The 25198-nt window shown below is 41.5% G+C and overlaps 1 protein-coding gene across 6 annotated transcripts in view; it reads left to right on the forward strand.

The window, feature by feature from the left end:
* The window catches only part of PLEKHG1 (pleckstrin homology and RhoGEF domain containing G1), a 137038-nt gene that overhangs the window by 67698 nt on the left and 44142 nt on the right, over positions 1 to 25198 (forward strand). For 4 of the 6 annotated variants that reach the window (XM_069787005.1, XM_069787004.1, XM_069787006.1 and 1 more), the window contains one exon: positions 18599 to 19137. In XM_069787005.1, coding sequence (XP_069643106.1) covers positions 18599 to 19137 — 539 coding nt within the window. Of the gene's footprint in view, positions 1 to 13175; positions 13289 to 14215; positions 14327 to 18598; positions 19138 to 25198 lie in introns of those variants that run through there. The other 2 variants (XM_069787007.1, XM_069787009.1) reach the window with 2 other exon arrangements.

A 25198-nucleotide genomic window follows, 5' to 3' on the forward strand; every position in this document is an offset into this window, starting at 1 on the left:
AGTTCACTTCTCATGCTTTCTGATAACCCACACCACCTCCCCAAAGGTCCTTTGATAGGCAAGGGAACAGGCACGTATTCTAGTTGAACCTGCAAAAAACAGGCGTCTGGTCTTGGGGACGGCTGTGCCTGATGGTTTGTGCAGGTACCTTTGTTCTCCCAGAGGTTTCCAAACACTTGGGTGCAGTGACAGAGGGGACAAGCCTCTTCTCCCTGGAGCCCCCGGGCCACGTACTCCTGCCGCTCTGTCCTGCTGGGATGGATGGTTGTGCCGCTGCCCAGTTTGAGCAGAAGCCTGATGCAGGGGAAAACTGAGCTGGGTGGCCCCAGGACCATTACTGCTGTTGTGAGCACTAATGGGGCTTGAGAGTATGGGATCCAGAGTGAGAGGAGAGAGGTAAGCCCAGAGGTGGGCTTAATAGGGATTTAAAGTGAATCTGAAAGAGTGCCCTGAGACCAAACTGGTCTGAAAATTAAGAACCTAAATATATTTTACTCACTGTCTATGGTATGCTCACATTAGCATTTAATCTTCTTGTGAGGATTTTGACTAGCATATAAAACAGATAACTATTTTATTACAGGGTATCAAAAGCCTATTTAAAGAATATTTCAAAAAATAATTTTTATTGTTAAAAGATATATTTTTCCTGTGCCTTCAGAGTAGAGAGAGAAAAACAGCAGATGGAAAATGCATTATGTGATTGTTTCCTTCAGGGATTAATCTCTTGAATGACAAGAGCAAATATTTGGGGAGATATGTTTTGCCTGTGTATGATGTGTTTTTTCACAACACGTATGAATATACTTTAATCATGTTTGCTAGCAATGTCAGGATACCTAGTGTATTTCCACAGCCATGTCTGGTTTTTGAGAATGGTCTGGAGTGTATGTGTCCAGCTATTATAGTCTTGGATAGCTTTTCTAATTCATTTATTTTTATAACCTGGGGCTTTCCATTGCACTGAATACTTGCTGACCTTTAATTTCATTTACTTGGAGGGTGGGGAGGAAAGAGGAGAAAAGAAAGGCCTTAGGAAATCCCTTTCCCCACCCTGCCGAAGAAGGTAACTTTCTGTGTAAGTCTTGTGTTTGGGTTTAAAGGGTGCAAGCAGAGTTAAAAATACAGATCGTTTTGCATCCTTCATAAAAGCCAAAAGTTGAAAGCAAAGTATCAAATATTTAGGAGCATTACAAATTTGATACAACCTCTGTAATAAATGAGTATGTCAGGTTTATGAAATGTCTGTAGTCCCTGCTGAGCAACCTTTATTCTGGTACATGATTATTTCTAATATACTATATTTACTGTTTCAGTACTGCTTGCTTAAACTGGGTATTTATTATAATGGATTTTGCTTGGTATTTGTAATGTATATACTGAATCATGTATCTGTTAAGATGCTTTTCTTCCTTCTTAGAGAGAGATCATCCAGTTTTCTCAAATTGAAAGTACTCCTTCATGTAGTTGCTTACTTTTTTGCTAGGTTAATTTAATCCATGCCTTTATTTCCATTTTAAATCAATACCAGACATTTGGTTTAGTAATGTCTCTCTCCTGTGATCCGGAGGGTTGAGTTTGTCAGCTACTTTTCTACAGCTGGAGAAAATCTATTTGTTCATTTCTTAACCTTTTGACATGTCTGTTTTTACAAGCCCGGCTGTTTTTGATGGGGGATTGAAGTATAGAGTAACAACTACAGAAGGAAACATCTTTTGTTATGATCAGAGTGTAAACCGAGCCTAAGGCAACGAGGGGGGAGTATGCTTACATAAAAGATTTTTACACAGCAGAAAAAAAATAAAACAACCCAAAAGAGAGACCCTCCTCTTCCTCCGTGTGATTGCCTGTTGAATTTTGATGTGCTGTAATAAAAGGTGAATTTTTAAAAGTTTTATTCGCATATCCTAGACACGTGACTGTAAAATTGACTTGCAATTAGTGAAACCACTGATTCTTCACTACAAAAGCAGGCTCAACAAAGTCAAGACTATCCTTTCCTTCTCTTCGTGGCAGCAAGTGAGGCAGGTCTGAGAAGTCAAGACCACCGACCTCGGCGTGAAGATCCTAAAATGCCCTTACCATTGTAATAAGCACAGAAATGCAGGAGTTTAAAGCGTTCAGAGAGGAATCGGTTTACAGGATCTGCATGCTAAGTGTTTTCTGATGGCATGCTGTCTCTGACCCCAAGCTCAGGAGTGTCCCAAGTCACTGGTGCATGTAGGTCCCGAAGAAAGGAGTAGTTTTATCTGTCTTCTGACTCGGGGTATTATATCCATCAAACCTTTAGGCTTCAGCAACTTAACACCAATCCTACTTTTATCACACTTGGAAAGCATAACATTGTAGCAAAACTGCTAAACCTTTTCTGTATTTTCCCAGTAAAAGTGGAGGGTTGTAATAGTGTGGTGTGACAACAAGTCAAGTTTTTGTCCTTCTCTCTCAAAAATAAGTTCTATGGCCTGGCAACAGATGATTTTTTTATATATATATATGTATATAAAATGCATACATATATGCATAAAGTTGAAAGATTTTTTTTTCTCTCCTTATTTCATTAAAAAAAAAAAAAGTGTCTGAGTGTGTTGCAGTGCCAGAGGACACCACAGTGATAACATGTCATACAAACATGTGTGAGATGGCTTCTACACTAAACTTAGGAACAGATAAGGGTCTATCTACTGCAGCAAAAGTATCCGCATGGGCATAATGCTGTTCCTGCCCCTGCGGACTCACGAGCTGAGGCCTCTGTTGCCAGCGGGACGGGACAGCTGTGCTGGAGGAGAGATGGTCGTGCCCCAGCTCGGCAGTGCCGGCAGCAGCTGCAGTCAGCCCTGGGCCGCAGTGATGGGGTGACCTCTTGAGTCGGAAGGTTGAGAACGGCCGTCTGTCTAAAGGCATTTGATGCGTGAAGTAGACAGACTTGTACCAAGAGCATAAGGAAAGAAGTTAAGCTTGTATAGTGGAGCTTTCTTTTGCGATAGCAAAGTGGATTATGGCCTCTTCAGGCTTCTGCCTAGCAAGGCTTATGCCTAGTGTTGTTCCCAATGCGGCAAATGAAGACCTATGGCAGATGGAACCGGCGCTCTGCACTGAGCAGCCATTTAAAGTTTTTTGTCAGCTGTTAAAGTCAATGAGTTATGGATGTTTTCACAAGCTAAGTATCTAGTTCCAGGGCCTGTTTTCTAAAGTTACCGTATTCCTTCAGCTTCCCCTTGCCTGAAGCCCCGAGTGCTTAGCACTGACAAGGGAGATCAAATCTGGAGACCCTCAGCAAAGGGCTGTTCTGAAAAACGGGGCCTAATTGCCTTGCTGTGACATAGAGCTCTATGTGAGAGGAATGTCAAAGTTACCAGACTAACTGCAGTGCTAAAATTTCATTATGCATAATCTCTGTCTTCACTGTGATGCTTTATTCCTATTTCCTAAAATTGTACTAAATGCTTTCCATTTCAAGTGGGAATTTCTGATGAGCTGCCATCAATCGATATCAGTTTTCCAGTCAAGAGCACATGTAAGTTGTGGCATCAGATAATCCGGAAAAGCAAAACAGATAATTTTTTTTTTTTTTCCTTCACTGTGGGTTGTTTTTCATCTAACCAAACTCGCAAGATGGACCCCAGGGTATCAGCTGAAGTGTAAGGCTTTACATTCCTCTTGCATCAACTCGCTTGTTCCAAGGATGGGAAAGCATAAATCATTCACATTAAGGGCTCAGGACTTACATGCATAGAGAAAGTCTGCCAAAGCCATTTAACTTTTATGGCAGGTTAGAAGATAATTCCTTATTCAGAAACTGTTTATTTAATTTTAAAGCTTTAGATGTAAATATCAATGCAATATCAATGGATACTTTTAGGTGGCCTAGTGTGTGATTGATGCAGTACATCCCAGTGACAAAGAACAGCTTGTCTTCTAAGTGGTAAAAAATGATTCTCTTGGGCTAGTTAATAATGAGGAGTATGTTTTTGTTTGGTTGGTTGGTTTTTTTTTAGTATTAGTAGGATGGCTATTCTAGTTTCTGATTTAAATACAGTAAATGTTTCATTAAAACTCATATGGGAAAAGTCCATGGCTAAGCACTTTGGAAACTTGAAAACCCCGATGTGCTGCATGCATATCCCTTCTGTTCTGCTTTGGCAAGCCTGAAGATTTTTTTTTTTTTTCCTTAAAATCATGAGAATGTGGAGTTGCCTAGTAAATTACCTTTATTTAAACTAACAGTATAATCTGTCACTTCCCAGGCCCATTCATCTCTGTAACAAAGGGGATAAATGGAGGCGGTAAGTGGGAGTGCTAAGGAGGGATTCCTAGCTACATCACTATGTGCAGAGTAATATTACAGGCTCAAAGCAGAACCACCAGTATCAGCGATACGTTCCTAAACCAACTATGGTAGTTTGAAAAGCGAAAAGCAAACATAAGAGAAAGGAATGTCAATACAGGGGGAAAATGGTGGGCTCCAGTGTAACATACTCAGTGCATACTCCATAATTGTTTTCCTGTTTGCTAATGGTGATTATCAGGTCTTTTATCTTAAATATGCTTCTTGCCACCTCTGGACGCGAGAGACAGAGTGCTGACATAGTGGGACTTGGAGTTTGAACTATCCTTTTCAGGGTGTATGGAACCTGATAACAAAAAACGCCCATGGTACCTCCAGTAAGAAATCTGGCAAATCCCCCTGATGTTTGTTTTGCTCCCATCCTTGTATGTCAATGTTAGTATGTGACTGCTAAGAAAATTGATAAAATGGAAGACCACAACTCAAAATCCTATAAATTGGCAGTGATGATTGGTTAAGAGTATTGAGGGGGTAGGACTTCCATTCTAACTTTCTTAGGCTTTCATCCTCCCATATTCCTCCCTGTGCAGTATTCTCCCAAGACAGAGCTATTGGCAGATACAGAAGTATTAACAACAACAAATTATCTGCAGCATCAGGACTTTCTCTTGAATATTCTTCTAACACAGGAAATCATTTTTCTCCTAGGCATGAATAAGTTATAAATAAAACACATATATAACAAAATCAACACACATTACATGTAGTGATTAAACTGGATTAGAGTTTGTGCAATCTTCTGGTAAGCTAGATGTCCATCTTCTAGAAACAGTTTGTGTTAATGCTGTTCATCAAGGCCTAAAAATGGCTTTATATTGTTGTACCAAAAAAGGGCAAAGGGGAATACTGATGTTGAAGCCCCTTCCTGATAATTCCAGTGGGTCTGTGTTGTGCCTGTTGGGAGATGCTTTTATCGTTACAGCTGTGACTCCCCTGTCTCTGGTAATTTTGCCATTGAAGATCTCTTACCTGTGGTGATCCATTGGAAGCTTTTCTTCCACTGATCAATGCACATGTGAATGTCACGGTTTAGCCATGGAGCTCTTTCACTTTTTGATGTTGCATTTTTCTGAGTTGAGGTCAGCTATAGCAATTGCCATGCAAAAGGCAGCAATATGACCACAGTCAGTTTGACTTGTCTTCCCATATAGTGTTCAGGCCTTCAGCGCCAGATGCCTTTGTCATTGTTTTCAAAGAACTTTGCTCTAGTTTCATCAGAAGGGGAATGTTTCTCCCAGATTGTTTTTCTAACCTTCAAAATATTTTGCAATGAATTTATAATTGGCAGGGTCTGTGCATAGTTTAAAGGTTTAAAATGTTTCAAGTTCTTTAGTTTTAGATTATGAAGAACATGGATTCATTGAAAGATCATTGGAGTGGAAATTTTAATAACTTTTGGTGCTCTATTAAGTGATGCTGATCAGTTGCAAAAGGGACCTGTTTTACTCTTCTCATGCTACTTGTCCTGGGGAAGAATATAGGCATTCTTACAGCTTGCTGTATTGAGAGATAAATGCTTTTTGATGCAGAAATAAGTATAACTGATTTTATCCATGGCTGTATATAGAAATTAATGCAAAAGAATAAAAATGACATGGAGGAGAACAACCATCCTGCTGTTTCGCTGAATAAAGTTAATGAAATTATTTGCAAGCCCTGATTTAGTTCAAGTATTTCACTAAATAGTTATGGCTGATCATCTGTTTGCATTCTGTTACTGACTGAAATTACACAAACTTCACAAACCTTTTGCCAAAATCTTTGTTAATGAAGCACTTCAGTAGCAACAGAGTTTCTATAGAACTGTAAAAGTGAGATGCTTCTTACTGAAATTCTGCCTATATGAGTAATACATCCTAGCTAATGCCAAAGGGGGAGAGTAGGAAAATGCTCAGCTAAATTTCTTTTAACCTGTGCCTCTTTGCAATAAAATAATGGTAGTCAGGGTTTCCAAAGAGATGGGGATTTGAAAAGTGAGCACGCCAGCTAATAGCTGTGGTAACAGGCTGAACGTAGTGGAATAATACCAATGTAGTGGCCTCTCAGTGTGTCTCTGCGCCTTGGAGCTCAATAGTGAATGCGCAGCATTGTTTGGCTGTGAAGAGTCTCGGAGCTCTTGGGATGTCGGGGCAGACCGAGGGAAACTGATTTTCAGCTTGTAGACTCCTTGTAACAGGGCTGGAAGAAGCCTGGGGGTGGTTAGCCATTCCTCCCTGCTCTTTTGCCATACCAGCTTCATGCTTGTATGCGGTTAGTCCCCTGTAGGGATCTTACAGCTCAGCGGTCTACCTATGGGAGAAGACAAGAGAGAGGGGAAGGGTTTTTTTCCCCTCATCTCTTATTTTTTTGATGAGTTTCATGGTTGAATGTTAAGGGACAGCTTTCCCTGGGGGGAGCTAGAAGGCGATGTTTGAATTTAAGGAAAAGCATGGGCATAACAGAAGGTAGTTCACTGAGGATTTACAGCTTGATGTTCTTAATTTGATCACAGGTCTTGGAAAAAAATAAATGTTTTACTGTGTGAGGTTTTAAAAAAATAAACAGAGTAGTAAGTTGTGAGAATGGCTCTTAAATGCTACACCATGCACTGAATTACCTTGTAAATTCCCATGTATATACGGAGTTGAGAAACCTTTGATGTTCTCTGTAAAAACAGGAACAACAAAAGGAATTGTTTTCTCGCACAGCTTGTTGGGAAAACCCTGCAGTTCCACTGCAGAGCTAAAACATCCTCCCTCCTCACCCCCCACCCTCACTCATTTGAGCTCATAGTATTTGCCTTTGTGGCCAAATTTCTCCAAGTCCAGGCTGTGTGTTTTGGATTTGAGATTTTTATTTGGATCCCAGTTCTAATATTTAAATAAGGAGGGATTTGCTATTCCTTTCTCAAAGAAAAGCAAGTAGAAAACCCAAACAACAAGAAAAATGGTGGGATTGAATGTCCCTATCTGGAAGAAAGGTACAGGGTGAAGGAGAAATCTGAGAAAAATAACTCCATTTGCTGCACTGAGAGGATTTAAATGGGAGTCTAAGTTTCTGTTTTTCCTGTCTCTGACCTAAACACTGAGAAAGCTCATCTGATTTGTTTACTGAATACTGGCAGTTGTTTGGGCCACATGGACGGCTTTAGATGTTGTTTATTATAGTTAACAAGCAGTCTGAAAACTGGCCAGTGTAAAAGTGTTTGAAGGCTGCAAAAGAGAAGTAATATGGTACTGACTGTAAAAGTCAGGAAAGCAGAAGGATGCTAGCAGACAGTTGTTATCACATGTCTTTTCATGAACATTTTAAATTTCTCCTACCTCATTGTAAAACACATAGTGGTACATTTTTATAAATGAGGTTTCATGCCCCTCTCTTGTTTGTGTTTGTCAGGTTTTTTTCCCTCCAGATTGACAAACAATTGCATAATAAATCCAATGGTCAGTAGAAATCTGAAGATCCCTTTTCACTGACTTTCTTTCTAGGGTATTATGTGTGTATAAAATTCAATTAAAATATCTCTGAATAGGAATATCAGAGAATTTTAATACTTTTAAGCCCATAGGATTATTTTTCTGTGGCTGTTGGTAAAGAAGACATAGGGGCTCTGAAATATACATAGCTTTAATAAAATGCCTGTCTTTCTGGTTCGAATTAAGCATGTTGTTGTTCTAATAAGAAAGTGCAGAGAAAGGCTTATGACTCAGTAAGTCAGTCGCTGTGAATTATGCACCAAATGTTCACTGTAAGCAAGTCCAAGCCTCTAATCTGTTTGCTTCTTGCTCTGTAGCTTCTGAAGTGTGGCTCTTGGCACTGTTAATCTTGAATGCTGATATGTCGATAAGTGTTGCAGGCATTAACACCATCCGTACATACATGCAGAGGCTACACTGCTCTGTACACCGACACTGCGGTGATCTCAAATCATCTCGATTCCTGCTTTGCTGCTTGCAAACAAAAGCTCTAAGGAAAGCATTACTTGTTTGAGGCAGGAGTTCTGTTGTTCTCAATGGTTTTCTTCGTGAAATAGCAGCTAAAAAGTAGTAGGAACTATTGCACATGCTGCAGAATGGCCTTAAAGCAACTCTGAAAGCATTGTCAAGCCACTTCTTCGTCACAACCATGGTTCTATTGGAGTGGCTTTCACAGAGATACCTTAAAGCTTAATGACAAGGAAGGGAAGGGAGGGGTAGGGAAGGGCCAAATCAAGGTAAACAGCTGTCGGGATGTGACAGGTTCATCAGCAGAAAACAAAAAATGAACATTTGGGATGTCTGTGTTTTTACAGATCTCTTGTATGTGGCAGCAATGAGACACCTTGATTTTCTGCTGTGACCAGTTATTTTGTTGCCATTTAGCAGTCTTAGTCTTCTTGACCTTATTTATGTAAAATACCATACTTAGCTATAGAAGCAACATAGTGAGAAGAGCTGCAGTATGTTACACTCCTTTGAACTTGAACACCTGCTTATTTTCATGTATTTTCATTTAAAGGGCTGTGAGATTTCAAAATACTGATGATTGTATGCTGCAAAAATCTGTCGCAGTCATTTATTAAGTCCTGAGTCCTTTAACTGTCATCGAATACGTTTCTATTGAACGGTGGTTTTGAGAGAGCTATTAAGCTTACTGTTATAATACCAACTTAAAAATAAGTTCTACTGTTCCATTTTAGCAGGGTGGGCATAAGAAAATGACTGATGACTTGAAATGCCAGAACCAATCTGTGGTGTAGCCACACCATCAGTATGTCTTAGTTCCAACCTGGGTAGAATTTAAGGATTATTCTCCACTGCTTTCCGCAGCTTTTATTTTTATTCAAGAGAGAAAACCCAGAAGAAAGTTTTTATTTTATTGTAAATGTGAACACCTGTTAGTGTGAGTGTGGTGGTGTTATTTCAGTTCTGTTTCAAAATTCTCATTGGTGTACTTCCTGAGGTGCAGAGGAGGTTCTAGTAAATGTCCCCAATTCAAAAGCAAGCAGGAGAAATCATTTAGCTGAATTTAAAGAAAAGCATCAACTGTTTAAAGTTTCTGAAACTTACTTCTATTTGGCATCTAACAAAGTCAGCTATTCCAGAGAACTGGCTTTTGCGAAATGTGGGTTTTTTCAGGCAGGACTTTCACTGGAAAGGTTTAGAAGTCAACAGAGAATTCCGTGGCAGAAATGAACGACATACTGTTAAAATGAACTTAAAAGAACTGATCTGTTTGTGTTAGATATTGTACTTATGAGTTCTTGTTAAATTGGAAGAGTTGAGTTGTACAAAGATGCCTTCTTTGTGGTCACACAATTAAATTTTTCACTGTAACTCGTAAGAATGATTCCTAGATGCTATGTTTCCTTCTACTGAAACTGTGCATCTGTCTCTAAAGTTTATTTTTCCTACTTTACATTGCTAGCTGCAAGACAGCATTTTTTAATCTTAAAAACATTCCAATGTTCTTGATAAAACAACAAGCGTCTTGTGCTGTGTTGGGGATGCCTAGCCAAGACATCCAGTGTGCTTGTGCTGTAGTAAGCTTTGAAAGGTTGTGAACTTCAGCAGCACTTTAGCTGGGTTAGATGAAGTTGAAAACTTGCCTTAGCTGTACTGTGTTGGCAGGACAGGACATTTGCTTGTAGCAGTAGAGTAGTCCAGGAAGAAGAAAAAACCAGACCTGATGTCCAGGCACTGCTACAGTGATGTAGTGTAGGATGGAGAGACACTAGTAATGTGCCAGCAGCAAGGCCTGATCCTGTATGGTGCTGGGCGGGAAGAAGAGTCCATGTGGATTTGCATTCAGGTCACGGCACTGAGGTTTGAATGTAAAAATACTAAAACATTCAAGCAGCATCATGTTGAACACTTACTGTTTACTCTTGCTCACTAAATGCTGGTATGTGCAGAGAGGAAAAGGATGTAAAAGCTTTGATTGCGTTATCATCTAGGGTATTATTCCTCCATATGCATTCATATCTACATGTGTTTACTGGATTTTAATTTGCTCTGACTTAGAATAGAATAGAATCAGGCCATCTTTTTTAAAAGAGGAGAGAAGCAAGCCTTCAAAATTCACAAGGAGGTGGAAAATAATCCTTTTAAAAAGGCCTATAAATGGAGCATTGGATCCATATGCTCTGTTTGTGTTGCAGTACATCAGCAGCATGTGATGGCTTGTTCCTTTTGTTAGGTGTCTCTGCAGTACTGTATACAGATTAAATAGCTACTGCATTGCAGAGAGTTATTAATACATTACATTGCACTTTCAGTGAAGATGTCAGTGTGTCCTTAAGCCTGAATGTACCCTGTGGTTGAGTTATGGGTTTTTTTTAAATTTTGCTGAGGATCACTTATTTCTTCAGTAAATTCTTAGCCATTTGGGAATTATAGAATAACATCATTCCTAACCTTTATAAACTCCATTATTGTTCAAGTTTAGAAAAATCAAGGCTTTGTTCCAAAACAAAAACACCTTTCTCAACTCTTAATCCTGATACATTAATAATGTGGTTTTACGGCACTGTGCATACAACGGGAAGGAGGAGGAGACGGTGCAGAGAAAGGGATGCAGCTCTTAAAAGATAATGCAGATGAGCAAAAGCCAGACTCGGGGGATATGAAATTCTAGAAAATGAGGAGAAGTGGGGCAAAAACATTTTTCTGGCATGTCTGCGTACTGTTTCATTGGTGATGCACATTAGATAGTAAAACAGAAGGCTTTTGCGTTTCTAGTCTCCTGCACTAATAACTCTGTGCTATGCATATTTAAAGTGATGGGGGTAAGGGGTTGTTCTTGGGGAAATCCTCATGTATAGGGTAAACTTCTGCTGACTTGTACTTGGGGATGCAAGGGAGAGCTAAGGCCAAATGTGAATGTGCAGAGATGAAAGAGTAAGGCAGAACAGAGCAAGGACCTGAGCTCTGTTTCCCTCCACCCCCACACCCCGCTAATGCTCATGAGAGCTCACTGTGCCAGTTCAGAGCAGTGGCTGGAGCTCATGCTGCATCGCTGCAGTCTGCTGAAGCAGATGTGGGAAGCTCTCGGTCACTGGCTGCCTCGGGGTCAGTCTGTCACTGGGCTTGATTTGAGCCTTCAGAGTTCAGGTTTGTGATGGCTAAACGACGAAGCTGCTGGTATTGTTTGTATGCCATAGGATTTCGCAGAAGTGACCAGGCAATGCCCTGTGGCTGGTTGATGCTCTACAGGTCTGCTGGGGAGTTAGGTAAAACCTGTTTCAGAGGTGATTAAAACCTCCATAGGCAAGGTGGGCACAAGGCGTGAGGAAGCAGAGGTCCAGAGGCATGAATCATTAGCTCCTGACAGAAATGTGTGAACGTGGAGCATAGCAAATGTATGGTAAATTTGCCATATTCAGGTTATTTGGTCGAGTACCTGGGTGCCGCACTGTGCGTGGGCTGAGGACGTGGGGACCAGTCTTGGCCATCCTGTGCCTGTGAGTGTGTCCAGGACTTATAGATACGGGGTGGCTCTGTCTGAAGTATTGCACAGATCTTGCAAAAAGTGTGCATGTGTATGTGTATCTTTTAATGTAAGTATTTAAAAACCCCTCAAAATCTACAGGAGAACGTATGTGAGAGAGAGCATGTCTCAATGATCTCGGACTTGGCAGCATGGCAACAGGTTGTAAACACCTGGTCTTTTAGCCTGGGTAAAACAGACTTTCACCCCGACAGCCCCGACATTCAGATCAAAGTGTTCTGCAGCTTTGGAAATGGTCTCAAGGCTGTCTTCGCTTCCTTTTTCTACCTCCAGTTTCCTGCTGAAAGGCATTGTTCAAGGACTATGCTCTTTAGGAAAACTCAGAATGAAGCTGAGGCCATGTTACCTACAAGGAGAGAGGGAGTGAATTTCAAGTATGATTTTAAAGATAGAGTATCTCTTTGTTGGCTAGGTTTGAGCACGCAGCTGTAAGAGCACACCTGGAAAGTGGTGCCAGCAGCTGGCAACTCTTGACTTCTTTTGCCTCCCAGCTCCAAGACAGAGATGCCATCGCTCCCTCCGCAGGCTGAGAGAGCCATCAGCTTTCCCACCGATTAGCACCAGTCTATATCAATTTTTCTCATTTTCTCTGTTTCTTCATCTTTGCTCCTGTTTCTTCCCTCACTGCCCCCTTCCCTGCAAAACTTTCTCTCTCTTTTTTAAATTTTCTTTTACTTTGCTTCATTTTGATATAGCACAGAGTACTTTATGGTTTGGTTTTCACATTTTCTTCTGAGAGTCTTTCCTCTCCCTCTGTAAAAAAAAAAAAAAAAAAAAAAGCAGCAGCTTTGCAAGCACCCTGCAAAAGCCTGTTCCTGTTAGGGCAGAATAGGATCCAGAATGATCCTATTGCCAAGAATCATCCTATTGCATCGCAGGTTCATGGGAGTTTCTAACATAAAGACAGAAATTTCACAATACTATCAGGTAATTTATTTGCTTTACAATGCTTTTTGATATTGTCTGCAAATCAAGGAGCAAAGCATAATAAATCCTCTGGAACTGGAGGCTCTATCTGATGTTTTCACAGCGTTGTGCCTGGAAAAATGGAAGTTAGTGGGTGTTGCTCAGTGAAGTGTGCGTTTTAAAGTTACCCACAGTGATGGCCATTGTCCTGTCCCTGAATTGCATGATGTCATGTTTCATTTAAGGCTCTTAGCGATGCCGAAGACTGTCGGTGTGCTGGGAAAAAGGCAGTGAGAAAGTTGTGAATCAGGTTTCTGTAAAGCCTTTGTGTTTAGGGTTTTGATAGATAAAAGCTGACTCATGCAATATTTCTGGCGAAGGAGCTGTACAGACTAGTAAGAGCTTCTCATTTTACCTGAGTGCCCAATGAGGTAATTCGGGAACAGCTGAAGGCAGAGCCCGTGCCTCTCCTCTGCCGCACAGGTAGGTCGTGGGTTCTTCGGAGAGGATTGGAAAAATAGAGAGGACTTGTTCGTCCTGGGTGCGAGGAGCCAGAGACATTCCTCAGTGGTGAGATACTGTCGCAGAGGATTTTTCCCTTGCAATAATGTTCTTGGGCATTAGCGTGCTTGGTTGTAACAGAGGCTATTCTGCTTTAAATATTGGGGGGGTGAGGGGAGGCAGTAATTTGACAGACAGAGGCACATTAGTTGTTGACTTTTTGCCGTTGTAAGATTTCTCATAAATGGCATTTCTGTTGCTCAAAGTTCAGTTAAAGTACTTGGCAGCATATCGTTTGTGACAGTTCAGACTAGAGATCTAATCCTGCAAATATAGTAGCTCTCTAATGCGATTTTGTTCACAGAGGGTGTTAGCTTTAGAAATTATATGTGTTCATATGCAAAATCTAATAATTAAAAATCTGCTGACCTTCAGTTGGACACTATTCAGAGCAGAGGATAGGGGGAGTATATTTAAGATCATGTTGGGATTCTTGCAGTGGATGTATTTTAGTCTTTCTTGGTCAGGCAGCTGTGTAACATTTATGTTCCTCAATTCTAGTGCCGCATTTGAATTTGATACTGAATGTAGAAATTGTTCTAAACAGTCTTGCTTAATTGTATCCACAGTATGAATGCTTTATTTGAAATACGAAAATATCTCAAGGAAAATACAGGAAAGATTTCTTGTAGTCTCATCACTTTTATGTAGCTAAACTTCCAGAGGATGTGAAGCCTGTAATTTCTGGTAATGTTGACTTTGTAGATAACATCTGAGGTGCTCTTTTTCATGCCAGGAGAAAGGCAACAACAATACTAATTATGAATATAAATTGAATTACGAGTTTTTAGTCATGCAGTATGTCTCAAAATGTCATGTGCAGTGAACAACTTGGAGGAATAAACACCTATATTTAGACGGGGCTTGGGGATCTTTGTATTTAGATATAAAATTGACTTAAAGCACCTTATCTCTCATTGTACGCTAATGTTCTAGGGTAGCCAAAGTTGCAGAGATAATGGAAAACCACTTATCGTTACCATGAATATAGTTACAGGAAGGAGGTATTTGTTAAAGAAAAGTGATGAAGAAGTGTACGCATTTTTGGTGAGAACTTGTTTACGACCGCATGCTGAAAACACGAGATACGCCAGGATAGTTGCTTTGCATGTGCCTTCAGTCTTGTAACTAATCTTACGGTTGCCTGTTGGGGTGAAATGCGGGTTTTTCTTGCCCTTGCAGTGCTGTGGAGTAGGGACACGTTCTTGCTGGGGAGCGCTCTGGAGCTCTGCCATGCGGGGAGGGAGGGGGAGCAGGAGGGAGGTTTGCAGGGGCTGGGACGGGGAGAGGCTAACTGAATTCATGCAAAGGCACAAACAAGAAATGACCTTGTTTGGGGAGCGTGTTTCCTTGTGAGTAGGGACAAGTAGTAATTATCCTTCTTTCAGTGCTGAACTAACAAGTAATTACTGTTATTCCTTAATTAAAGTATGCAAATTGAAGATCTATTATTTTTTTTTCTCCCCAGACTGAGTTAAATACCGTTATTCACAACTCACAAAAGTTTTCAATATTATTTTGGTTCGTCATTGAAAAGGTTCAGTAAACAAAAGAAGGCCTAACAAAAAAAGCAGTGAACCGGGCCAGTCGTGGGTCAGGGCGTACAAGACTTGCTCGGAGCGTGTGCGAGGGTCTGGGGGTACCTACAATTACACAAACCTTCTGCAGCCCAAGTTTTCGTGAACGCACCTACCTGCTGGTGCTGCTGCTGAAATTCGTGGCTGGGGGTAGCGGGGCGGGGGGGGGCTTGTAGATCAGTCCCACAGGGTATGGGAGAAATAAACTTGCTTTTTATAGTAAGTTTGTAGCAAAGACAGAAATTTGGAACGGGTTACAGGGTTTGCAAAGGCCGGTTATGATACATGGAGGGCAACCTTTGGGCGAGGCTGTTTCCCCTCTCCCCTCACTCTCATTAACTCCCTTGCGAATTTTTCACCAGGCAGTCAGTACAGACCTTATGCAGCTGGTGCAAGAATGCAGTTGCTTTGGGGTAAAACCACAGAGTAAAACTGTACCAGAGGTCTGAAAAGCCAAATGCAGACCCTGGCAAGAGAAAAGAGGGTGGGCACATGGCTGTGGCAATGAACTGGATTCAGCTGCTGCCTTTTCTGGTGGACTTGTGACTGCAGAAATCATCTAAAATACCTGTTTCTGATTTCAGCAGCGGGGGTAATGCTGCCTAGTCTCGGAGGGGTTTCTGAAGATAAACCTGTGAAGCCTTGGAAGATTTACGCGTCTTGTGTTATTGGGAAGGGCTATGGGTTTGTAACAGCTACCTGTAGCTGAGGCAGAAACTGAGAGCTGGGCAGAGCCAGGGCATGTCCCCAAGCCCTAACTTCCACCGGCGGGTTGCAAAGTGTTTGGTACAGGACTTGCCAGCTGAGGAAAGGAAGCTGCTTCCCGGCTTTGTGCCACGCTGAAATCCCCGGTCCCGAGTGCGCTGCCTTTCAGCTGGGTTCGCCAGCTGCGTAGGCGCCCAGCTGCTGCGCTGCGGGAGCGCTGGGCTTTGGTGCCGTCTGCGTGGACCCCGAGAAACACGTTTCGCTGGTCGGAGACCTACTGGGCAAAATTTTAGCAAAAACTTTCCACGGAGAAGCCAAATGACCAATTTACACCTGGCTGGGAAAGGAGTAAGAATGAAGTAAAAAGTAACTTTTGAGGCTAGCAGTCAGGGTGAGGCTTTGAGGACAAAACAGACCATGACTTTCAAGTAGCAAATAGTTTGCTTGGTGTGACTTATGTAGAAACATACAGGAATAGTCATTTGCAAAAAATGGAGGAACTTGAGTCAACTGTGTTGCATGCAATTAATTAGCCATGCCTAGCACGTGCCTGGGGTTTGCCAAGGTCAGTGGGAATACAGGTGTTAAAGAGCAAGCCCATTTTAACTATTACAGTGAATCTTTTTTTTTTTTTTTTATATTAAGCTATGACATTGTCATTAAACAAGAAAAAAAGGGGGTTTGTTTTTCTAAGACATGTTAAGATCTCCCACTGCTTCTGGCTACAAGTATGTCTTATGAAAATCTACTTTTAACATTTATTCTGACTCCAGTTTCATTGACCTGAACTGTGTTTTGTTTGTTTTTTATATTAATGAGCCTGACAATGTTTGTGAAGCAAATATTACATATTAATGCCTTCAGGTTATCCAAGAGTTAGACCGTGTATCAGTGAAACAGGAAGAAAAGAGCATGGAGTAATGGAATGTCACAGGAACCCTTTATTTCCCCCCTAAAAGTGGCTAATCGGGTATTTCTTTGTCATGTAATTTTAGTAAAATATCTTGTAGTAAGTTAGCGGAAGGGTATCCCTGTTATCTTGTTTATCTGGTGCTTTTTTCAAGGGGGTTTACATCTGCACAGCACCATTGTGCTTTCTAACTGAATGTGAAAAATGATCCAAAGCTGATAACAAAAATACATTCTTCTTTATCAAAAATGCATACTTTCTTATCACAAGCAATAGGAAGGCAAACATCCATACCTGTTTAGAAACAAGAGAACTTCACTGCATTCTTCAGTTTTAAATATTTTCCTGGTTTATTGCTTTATATTTTATTTTGGAGTTTGTACTTGGATGTCATTTATTCAAGAAGGGTAAGAAAATACACTTCTCCGTTGCAAAACCAGAAGAACCTGGCACAAAGAAAGGCTATAGATTTTTAGACTTCAAGGTAAAATCAGGGGTACAGAGGTGCCAAATTAGGTTTTTAATCTAATAGCCAACTTCTGACCCATGTAATGAGCAAATTACTCTCGGTGTTAATTCCATGCGTTACCTTGAGGGCAATACTTCTCCTTAACAGAAAGCTTAGTACCATCATCACTGAAATGGCAGTATTAATTACTCATGTACAAATAAAATCTTATGCATTCAAGATAGGCCAAATAAATCAAATATTCTTCTCTGGGCCTTTGTTTTTTGTTTTTTGTTTGTTTGTTTGGTTGGTTTGATTTGGGGTTTTTTTTGTGTGCTTTGGATTTTTTTAAATTTTTTTTTTTTTAATAAACAGTAGGGTTTTATTTGGAAAAATGAGAGAGTGGCTTTCTGCTTTGAATGAAATTCTCCCCCACCCCCCTGCAGACCACCTGCAGCAGAAGCAGTGTCCAGGAGGTTTCTGCTTGTAGTTGCATAGCAAGTCTGCCTCAGTTTAAGAAGGGCCACCTTAAAGGTTGGGCGGGTTTAATTTGTAGTTTACTGGCTTTATGGTTTCTTTACTGAAACTGCTGTCTAGAGCTGTAATTGCCAGTATGATTTTTGAAAAATGAGGTTGTCGCTGTGTGGGTAGCTCCAGGATTGCTTTTCTTCCTAAATTGTCGCAAGTTTCCCTTTTTCACAGGACAGATGTTCTGGAATTCTTTGAGTTTGAGGCAAGATTTTTTTTGGGTGGACACTTACTGAAATGAAACCTTGAAGTATTGAATTTACCTGCAGCTGCTTTTGCAGATTCTCATGGTGCATCACACACAACATGGGCAGAGAGAAATCTGCATTGCATTGTGGACAGTGTCCTGCAGGGCATTTTGGCAATAAAAAGAAAGTAGAATTGAAATGCCGACAGGAAGACAGACATCTTATTTTGTTGTTGCCCTGACTTGAAAAACAGCTTTGGGTCAGTTCAGCAGGGGGGTAATATTCTGGCTTGAGCTGAACAGTTTTAGAATGACTTATTTTCCCAGTAGAAAACTGAATTATTTGGCAGCACTCTTTCCTGTGGGAACTCTTTTTTCAGAAGCTACATGATTTTCATTGGGAAATCATTCTGATTTTAGTGTTTTTGTATAAGTCACAGGGGTGGTAATTGATAACTGCTTTTAGTTTTTGTTTGACTATTGGCCTTGCAGCATTCAAAACAAAAGATACTGTCTGGTATCACTGTGTGATTGTTGAGTTTTCCAAAGCCTCCAAACCAGGGTCAGTGCTCAGTTTGGAGATAGCAGGGACTGTTCCCGACAGAGGGGGTTTTTTTTAACCTTAGGGAAAAATCTTTGAGTCTTATTTCTCTCCTGTGCTGAGTGTGGGCAGTGCATGCGCTAGCACCCAGCCCAGAACACTGGCACAAGAAGGACGTGCCAGAGGCATATATGTGAGCAGGAGGTATGCGGTGCCTGCGTAGTAGCCCCCAGTGGGGGATCCCCCCCACCTAAAAAGCATTAGAGCCACAGTGACCCCCAAATCGCATTGTTCAGGTTGTCCTTTAGTTAAAATAGAGTTGTGGCAGTTTTGTATGCAAAAAGCTTTAAAAGTATCTGTCGTCAATTTTTGTGTTATGTGGAGCAGCAACAGTAAACCCACTCCTTCTGTTTATTTTTTTAGATGACTTCCACTTACCTCTTGATGTTCTACCAGCTGTGACAGAGGCCCTTGACTCCAAGACCAAAGGGGAAGATTTGCACGAGGAGAGCAGAGCCTTCCACTACTGTGAGAAAAAAACCATGGACCTGTCGGACAGTGACCGTCCCGTCAGCTTTAGCTCCACTTCCTCCTCTGCTTCCTCCAGGGACAGCCACTGCTCCTTTGGAAGCAGAATGACCCTGGTTTCAAACAGCCACTTGGGCTTGTTCAATCAGGATAAAGAAACGGGTGCCATCAAGCTAGAGCTGGTCCCAGCCAGGCGATTTTCCAGCAACAAGCCACGCAAAAACTCCCCTGCAGAGCAAGAGGATCCTGAGGAGAGCCTTGAAAAAAGGCAAAGCACGCCAAGGAAAGCAGAACCAAAAGGAGCGAGCAAAAACTGTGCAATGTCCCTGGTCACAGAGCCCACCAGTCCCAAGCTCCTCTACGTAGATAGAGTTGTCCAAGAGATTCTGGAGACAGAGAGGATGTATGTGCAGGATCTAAAAAGCATTGTGAAGGTAGGAGTCTTGGTTAGGATGGTGTTAACTGTTCCATAATGCTGTTTTTTACATTGTTTGATTTCACAGCAGGACAGATGGACCTGACAATGGAATTGGCGTTTGCTGGTCTTTATAAATTAGTGTAACATCATTGTTCTCATGTGTTTCTAGTTTTTATTTGATTAGATAAATTTCAGCTGTTACTATGTGTTCATGAAGAAATAACAGAAAAAACATTCTATAGTTGATAGCTGTAGTGAGCAAAGAGCGGTAAACTCTTTGCAGTAATGTTTATTTACTACAAAAATGTACAATGCTTTGTTTCCTGGAGTGTATAGTGAGAAGCAAACAGCAGACCGCTTGTTTGCCCCTTTAAATACTTTATCTGAAGGGTCCCACTTATTGATTCACCCCCCCCGCCCCTCCCCCCTCCCCCCCAATTCTAGTCCTGCAAGCTCTTTCCTGCCTTTTTCTCTTTTTCTCTCTCCCTTTCATGCAGCTCACAGCTGCAGTCTGTTCACTCCATGTCCTTGGCCTGTAGTATTGAATGTGGCATGTGTATTTGCTGGAAAACCCTATTGTTTGGCTGTTACATGAAGGAATTATGTTTTCTTTAATACTATGTCTGGATGGGTGGTGCTAATAAATGGGTGTAGCATTTATTAGCAGCAGTGAAGTTTTTGTCCAATCCCCAGATGAACAGTATCTTTCATTTCCCCTTTCTAGTACAGCAAAAATCATGGATGAATCCTTCTCTGGATTGTTCTGCTCACTCCATGTACTTGTAACTGTGCCATCAGAGTCATGTTCTTTTGTGGTTTTGAAGATGACAATTAAGTCCCTTGGCCATTGTTTGTAGTCTATGTACTTAACCTATGAGTGTACAACTACCCACAAAGAAGGATTTCTTGGGAGGTGCATGTTTAATGCACTTTATAGAATATATAGCTTTAGGTAGCTGTATGAGGTCATCTGCAAAAGGAAGTATCACTCAGCTAGAGATATTTGCCCCACTCACAGTTCCAACTCACTTCATCTCCCAAGCAATAAGCGGGGAAAAACTCTTAAGGCTTTGATAACGCAAATGCACACCATGATTAAACCCCCCCACTCCCAAGAGTTCTAACAAGGAAGACTTTTTCTGCGAAACATTATTGGTTTCTGTAGCTGCTGCTGTTTCTCTACATTCGGCTGTTGCCTAAGTTTCATTCTGGAGTGTTTAAAGTTGTCATATGCTGCAGAAGCAAGCCAGCTTCTGTGCGTAGTCACTGTTCACTGGACATGACCTTCGTGGTTTTGGAAACGTCAGCTCTCACTCATCCTTCTGTGCAGTAAACTATACGACTTGAGAAACTGGAAACTATCATTAAAATCTTGAAACAGATTTTCCATTTACAAGTAGGAAGGCCAACGAATGCTTGCTAGAAATACTTTAAGCATCACTACAGTAGATGTAGTGTAAATGTGGCAAATACTCTTGAAGTTATGAAAGAACTGGAGGAATTTACCTGTGAAATACCCAAGCGTATTTCCTACAGCATCTAATAAATAGTGAATCTTGAAAGCTTTGTGTGGCACCAGACAGCCTGTTTGAGAGATGGAGTGCTTGGCAGTGCGGCATTCCTTAGGTAAGTGTTGAGGATCTGAGGGCTTCAAAGGAGCTCCTTCCCAAACGGTGAGGATGGTGGGGAACCACCTACCTCGCGCTGGGCATGTTCTTTGCTTGGTCGTAGGGGAGGGAGGTGTGACCGGAAGCGTGTTACAGAGGAGCCCATTTTATATGTTTCTCAGGATTCTTTTCTCCCCAAGTGACCTTAGCAATGCTGCAGTGATTTACTTAACCAAGGATGGTGGTTGTGAGAAGGATGGGAAGATTCCACAGACATCTGCAGGAGTGTCGCAGCCTTACAGGATTTGACTATCCAGGCCTCTATGACTTGAGGCCATTCAGTTTGGCAGCTAGCTGACTGGTCCTGAGCCAAACTAAGATGAAGGGAAGCAGCTTGATTTGTCTTATTTTCCAGATAAACATGGGTCAAATTTTGGCAGCTGGTTAGGAAATGGGATGAGAATGGGAAAAGGGGAGCTGGGGAAGGGTCAAAGGACAACTGCTGTCCAAGAAGTGTGTGGGAACTGAAGAGATACATGAAGGTGGGAGATAGTGGAGGAAGGCATAAGCAAATGAACCAGTATGAAGCGGAGACAGAAGATCATTAGAGGAAAAAAAATATGAGGAAATGAGAGAAAACCCAGGAAGTGGAAAGTTGAGGGGAGTATGAAATTGGTTGGAACTGGAGCTTCCTAGCCAGTTCTGCAGCTGACTGCAATACAGCAATTTATGGACACAGCCTAAAAATAGAAAGAAGGTTTTTTGTTTTGGGGTGGAGTTGTTTGGCAGGGAGAGGGAGGGAGGAAGAGAAGCAGGGCAACCCAGGTACAACGAGCTAAAAGCTGAAGATATGTCAGACTGAGGATGGCATAAGAACAAAAGGGGAGAAATTAATAGGTAGTTTTAATCACCCTCTACCCTCAGCTGGGAACTGTCAGTACAGATCTAGTCTATTGCTTTTTGTCCCCTGGTAGTAGGAATTTGCTGATGCTACCTTCTCTGTAGATGATGGAAACGTACTTAAAAAGAACATGTTCTTACTGTTGTTTCCAGCACTTTGAAACAGGTTCTGGAGCTAGAACTGAGAGGGTGTCAAAACTCACGTCCATGAATCCACTCTCTGAATTTCTGGTGTAAAGCATAGCAGGTTTGCCTGTGATGCAGTCAAGCTTTTTTAAGAGGTTTGGGGGGGTGGGGTGGGAGTGTTGTTTGTTTGTTTTTAGGTTTTTTGGGGGGGTTGTAGGGATTTTTTTTTTTATTTGGGGGGTGGTGACATTTTTTGTTGGTTTTGTTTGGTTTGGTTTTTAATACATCCACACTCTTATCATCCAGATCATTAATGAATATGTTAAACAGGACTGGACCCAGTATTAGCACCTGGGGTGTGCTTAGTTACTGGTCTCCAACTAAATTTTGTGCCTTTGATCACCACCCTGTCCATTCAGCCAGTTTTCAGTCAGCCTTGTTTATCTACTTACCCACACCATACTTCATCAGCTTGTCTATGAGGATCTTATGGGAGACAGTGTCAGAAGGCTTTCTGAAGTCAGAGTAGACAATATCCACTGCTCTCCACTCATCTACCAAGCCAGTCATTTCATCGTACAAGTTTATCAGGGTGGTCAACTTCTCTTTGGTGAGTCCATGCTGACTATTCTCGATTACCTTCTTGTTGTTCATGTGCCTGGAACCGGTTTCCAACATTAGTTGTACACGGATGTAAAGAACATACGCAGCTGTACACAGTTGACCCATTAACGTGGGTGGTGTAGAAATGCATGTAGGATCCTGGTACCATTAATCTTATCCAAAGTCAGCTCATTAAGAGTTAGCCTAGCATAGTATTTTGGGCAGTGTCCTTTCAGCCTATGTTATCCTTAGAACGTGTAGAATTATCATACTTGACATAAGACTATGGAGTGAATGGGGGAAAACAGAATTTCACCCTTTTTGATGCCTTTATTGACCTATTGCTGTTAGGTCATTAATAAGTAAGTAAATAAAAATAAACTAAAAAGACATAATTTCTGTTGGCTTTTGAGTATCTGGGTGGTCTTTGTTCTTAGTGCCAAAATGCTAGACAGATGTAGAAATTGACTTCATAGGACATGGCTAATCCGATCTTTAACTTAGATACTGTAGACCTGCTGAGGTTTTCCAGCTTTCTTTTAAATTGCTGATAAGAAGTATTTCATGGGCTTAGGATGAGTGAGAGGAGGCCATACAGGCACTATTTGGCTCCCTTTGCCCCGGGATATGCTTTAAAAACAATTGCTTTTCTAGGCAGTACAGCCATTTTGTCTGACCTGAAAGAACAGTTGAATTATGGTTGTTCTAAGGCATGCTGCTGTGATTCTTGCACAGGCAAGCATTGTAACAAAGATAGAGCGAAATTTTCCATTGTTTGGTATGTTTTATCAGATGATCTGTTAAGTATAATTAAAATTTTGAATTAGTACAGCTTGAAGCGTGTTTTGGGCAAGTTTGTGATGAGAAATCGGATACCTCTGCTTCCTGCTTGTGTCATGCTAACAGGTGTACTGGCCAGGGCAGAACCTGCAGACTGTCTTCTCTTCAGGACCCAGCCTGACCTTTTCAAGTAGTAATTTAGTTAGAACAGGCATAAACTTCAATTAGAGTAACTTACTGAAGTAACTTCCCCCCCTCCCTGAGTAAATGCTGTCCTTGAGTTTATAATAAAAATGTGTTTTGCTCTTGCAGTTCATAGGAGTCAGAAGCCCATCTTCATAATTTGTACAAATGCTTGTAACTGTAGAAAAAGGCATGCTCATTTGTGTTTTACCTTTGCAAAATGAAGAAATAATGCAAACACACTGGTATAGTGCATGTACTTGTCATGTTACGTTAAACACGCTCTCACAGCGATATAAGCCCATTTAGAACATCTAGATCCACTGCGTGAACCTCAGCCATTTGATATAAGAACTCCTATCAGTAAAATAATATCACTAAAGAGTCGTTGGTATCTGTACAGTAACTAGAGGGGAGTGAAGCATGCACTGTCAGTGCATTTCGCAAATATTTGATGCAAACGGACATTGAGCTTTAGGAAACTCTAACTCCACCTGAAATCTGCAAGACCTCTTTTATGTGAATGAGTTCCTCTACCCTTTCACTCCAACTGTGACATTTTTTTAAATCATCCTTACTGGATATTTGAAGTCTTTCTCCTATCTCCTCTCCAGACCTTTTGTCCCCTGCCTCTCTTTTTTTTTTATAGTTAAGACTCGTCATTCAAGCCTTTTTACCTAGAAAGTCCCATTCTCCTCTGCACAACCTTCTGCCTATAGTCTCCTTGCCCATCTGTCCTAAGTCTTCTCTCAATAAATCCCATCCTCGTCCCTTGTCAGTCCATATTGTTTCATCTCCTCATTTCATTTATCACTTTTTAGTCTTTCTTTTTCACATGTTGGTGTCTGCTGACTCCAAATCTCTCTCCAAAGTTCTCTCGGAGGGTCTGAAGACACTCTCTTAAATAAGTTGTCAGAGTCCTTTTGCCAGGTCTGTTGTAGTTCTCCCTCTATACCTCAGCTTTTTGTTAAGTCTTTCTTTTCTTCTTACAACATTTTCATCACCATTCCTAATTTCTATGCCCTCTTAAGTTCTGCTAACATTCAGTCTCCATCTTCTGGGGTCCATCAAGTTTTGTTCCCACTTTCTCCTTCCCATCTTTCTGTAGGACTTCTTTGTGTCTCCTCTGCCCTGGAACTGTACAGCATGCTTCTCCACATTGCATAAGGTTTGGAGAGGGTCACTGAGATGCAGGAACAATCTTTTCCCTGCTCTTGCTTTAGAGGAGCAGATCTGAACCAGATGTGACTGGCAGCATCTGAGAATGGCAATTGTGGGTTAAGAACTTGTGAAGCCTGAGCTGAAACATGCAAAGGACCATTGCTAAAAGTTCCTACTGGGGATATGCAAATTTGAGGGGTTTCTTTCCCTTCCCACCACACCCACCCTCCCCACAAAATGGTCAAGTATGTGGAGATTTGGACAAAGACAGCAAAAGGCATAGTCTCGGAAATTAAGTCTCCGTTGTGCTCCAGTCTGCTCCTGCCCCTCATTGAGATGTGAGGGTACGGTTCTTGTCCCTGCTAGTCAGCTGGTGGTGCTTGTCTTCTCGGGGGAAAGGTCACCAAAATTTTTCAACATGAGAAAGGAAAAAAAGGGCGTTCTTTCTCAAAAAGGCCTGGGGGAATGCTTTTGCTGAGATCTCCTAAAACAACTTAGCAAGGAGGTGGGTTTCTGACATGGAAAGCTTCATCCAAGGCGAGCAAATCTGTCGAAGTTATATACCCCTTGCAGGGGGTGGGGAGAAGCCTTGTAAGGGGAAATATTGGATGTCTGCAGTAGATACGTGTTGCAGCACCAGTGATTAAGGGAAGCCCTTCTGAGAGGAAGTCAGTATCGGAGTTTTATTGTTCCCAGTTTCCTGCCTTCTAGTGCTGT

The sequence above is a fragment of the Haliaeetus albicilla genome, chromosome 7 (assembly GCF_947461875.1).
Source record: "Haliaeetus albicilla chromosome 7, bHalAlb1.1, whole genome shotgun sequence".
NCBI lineage: Eukaryota > Metazoa > Chordata > Aves > Accipitriformes > Accipitridae > Haliaeetus > Haliaeetus albicilla.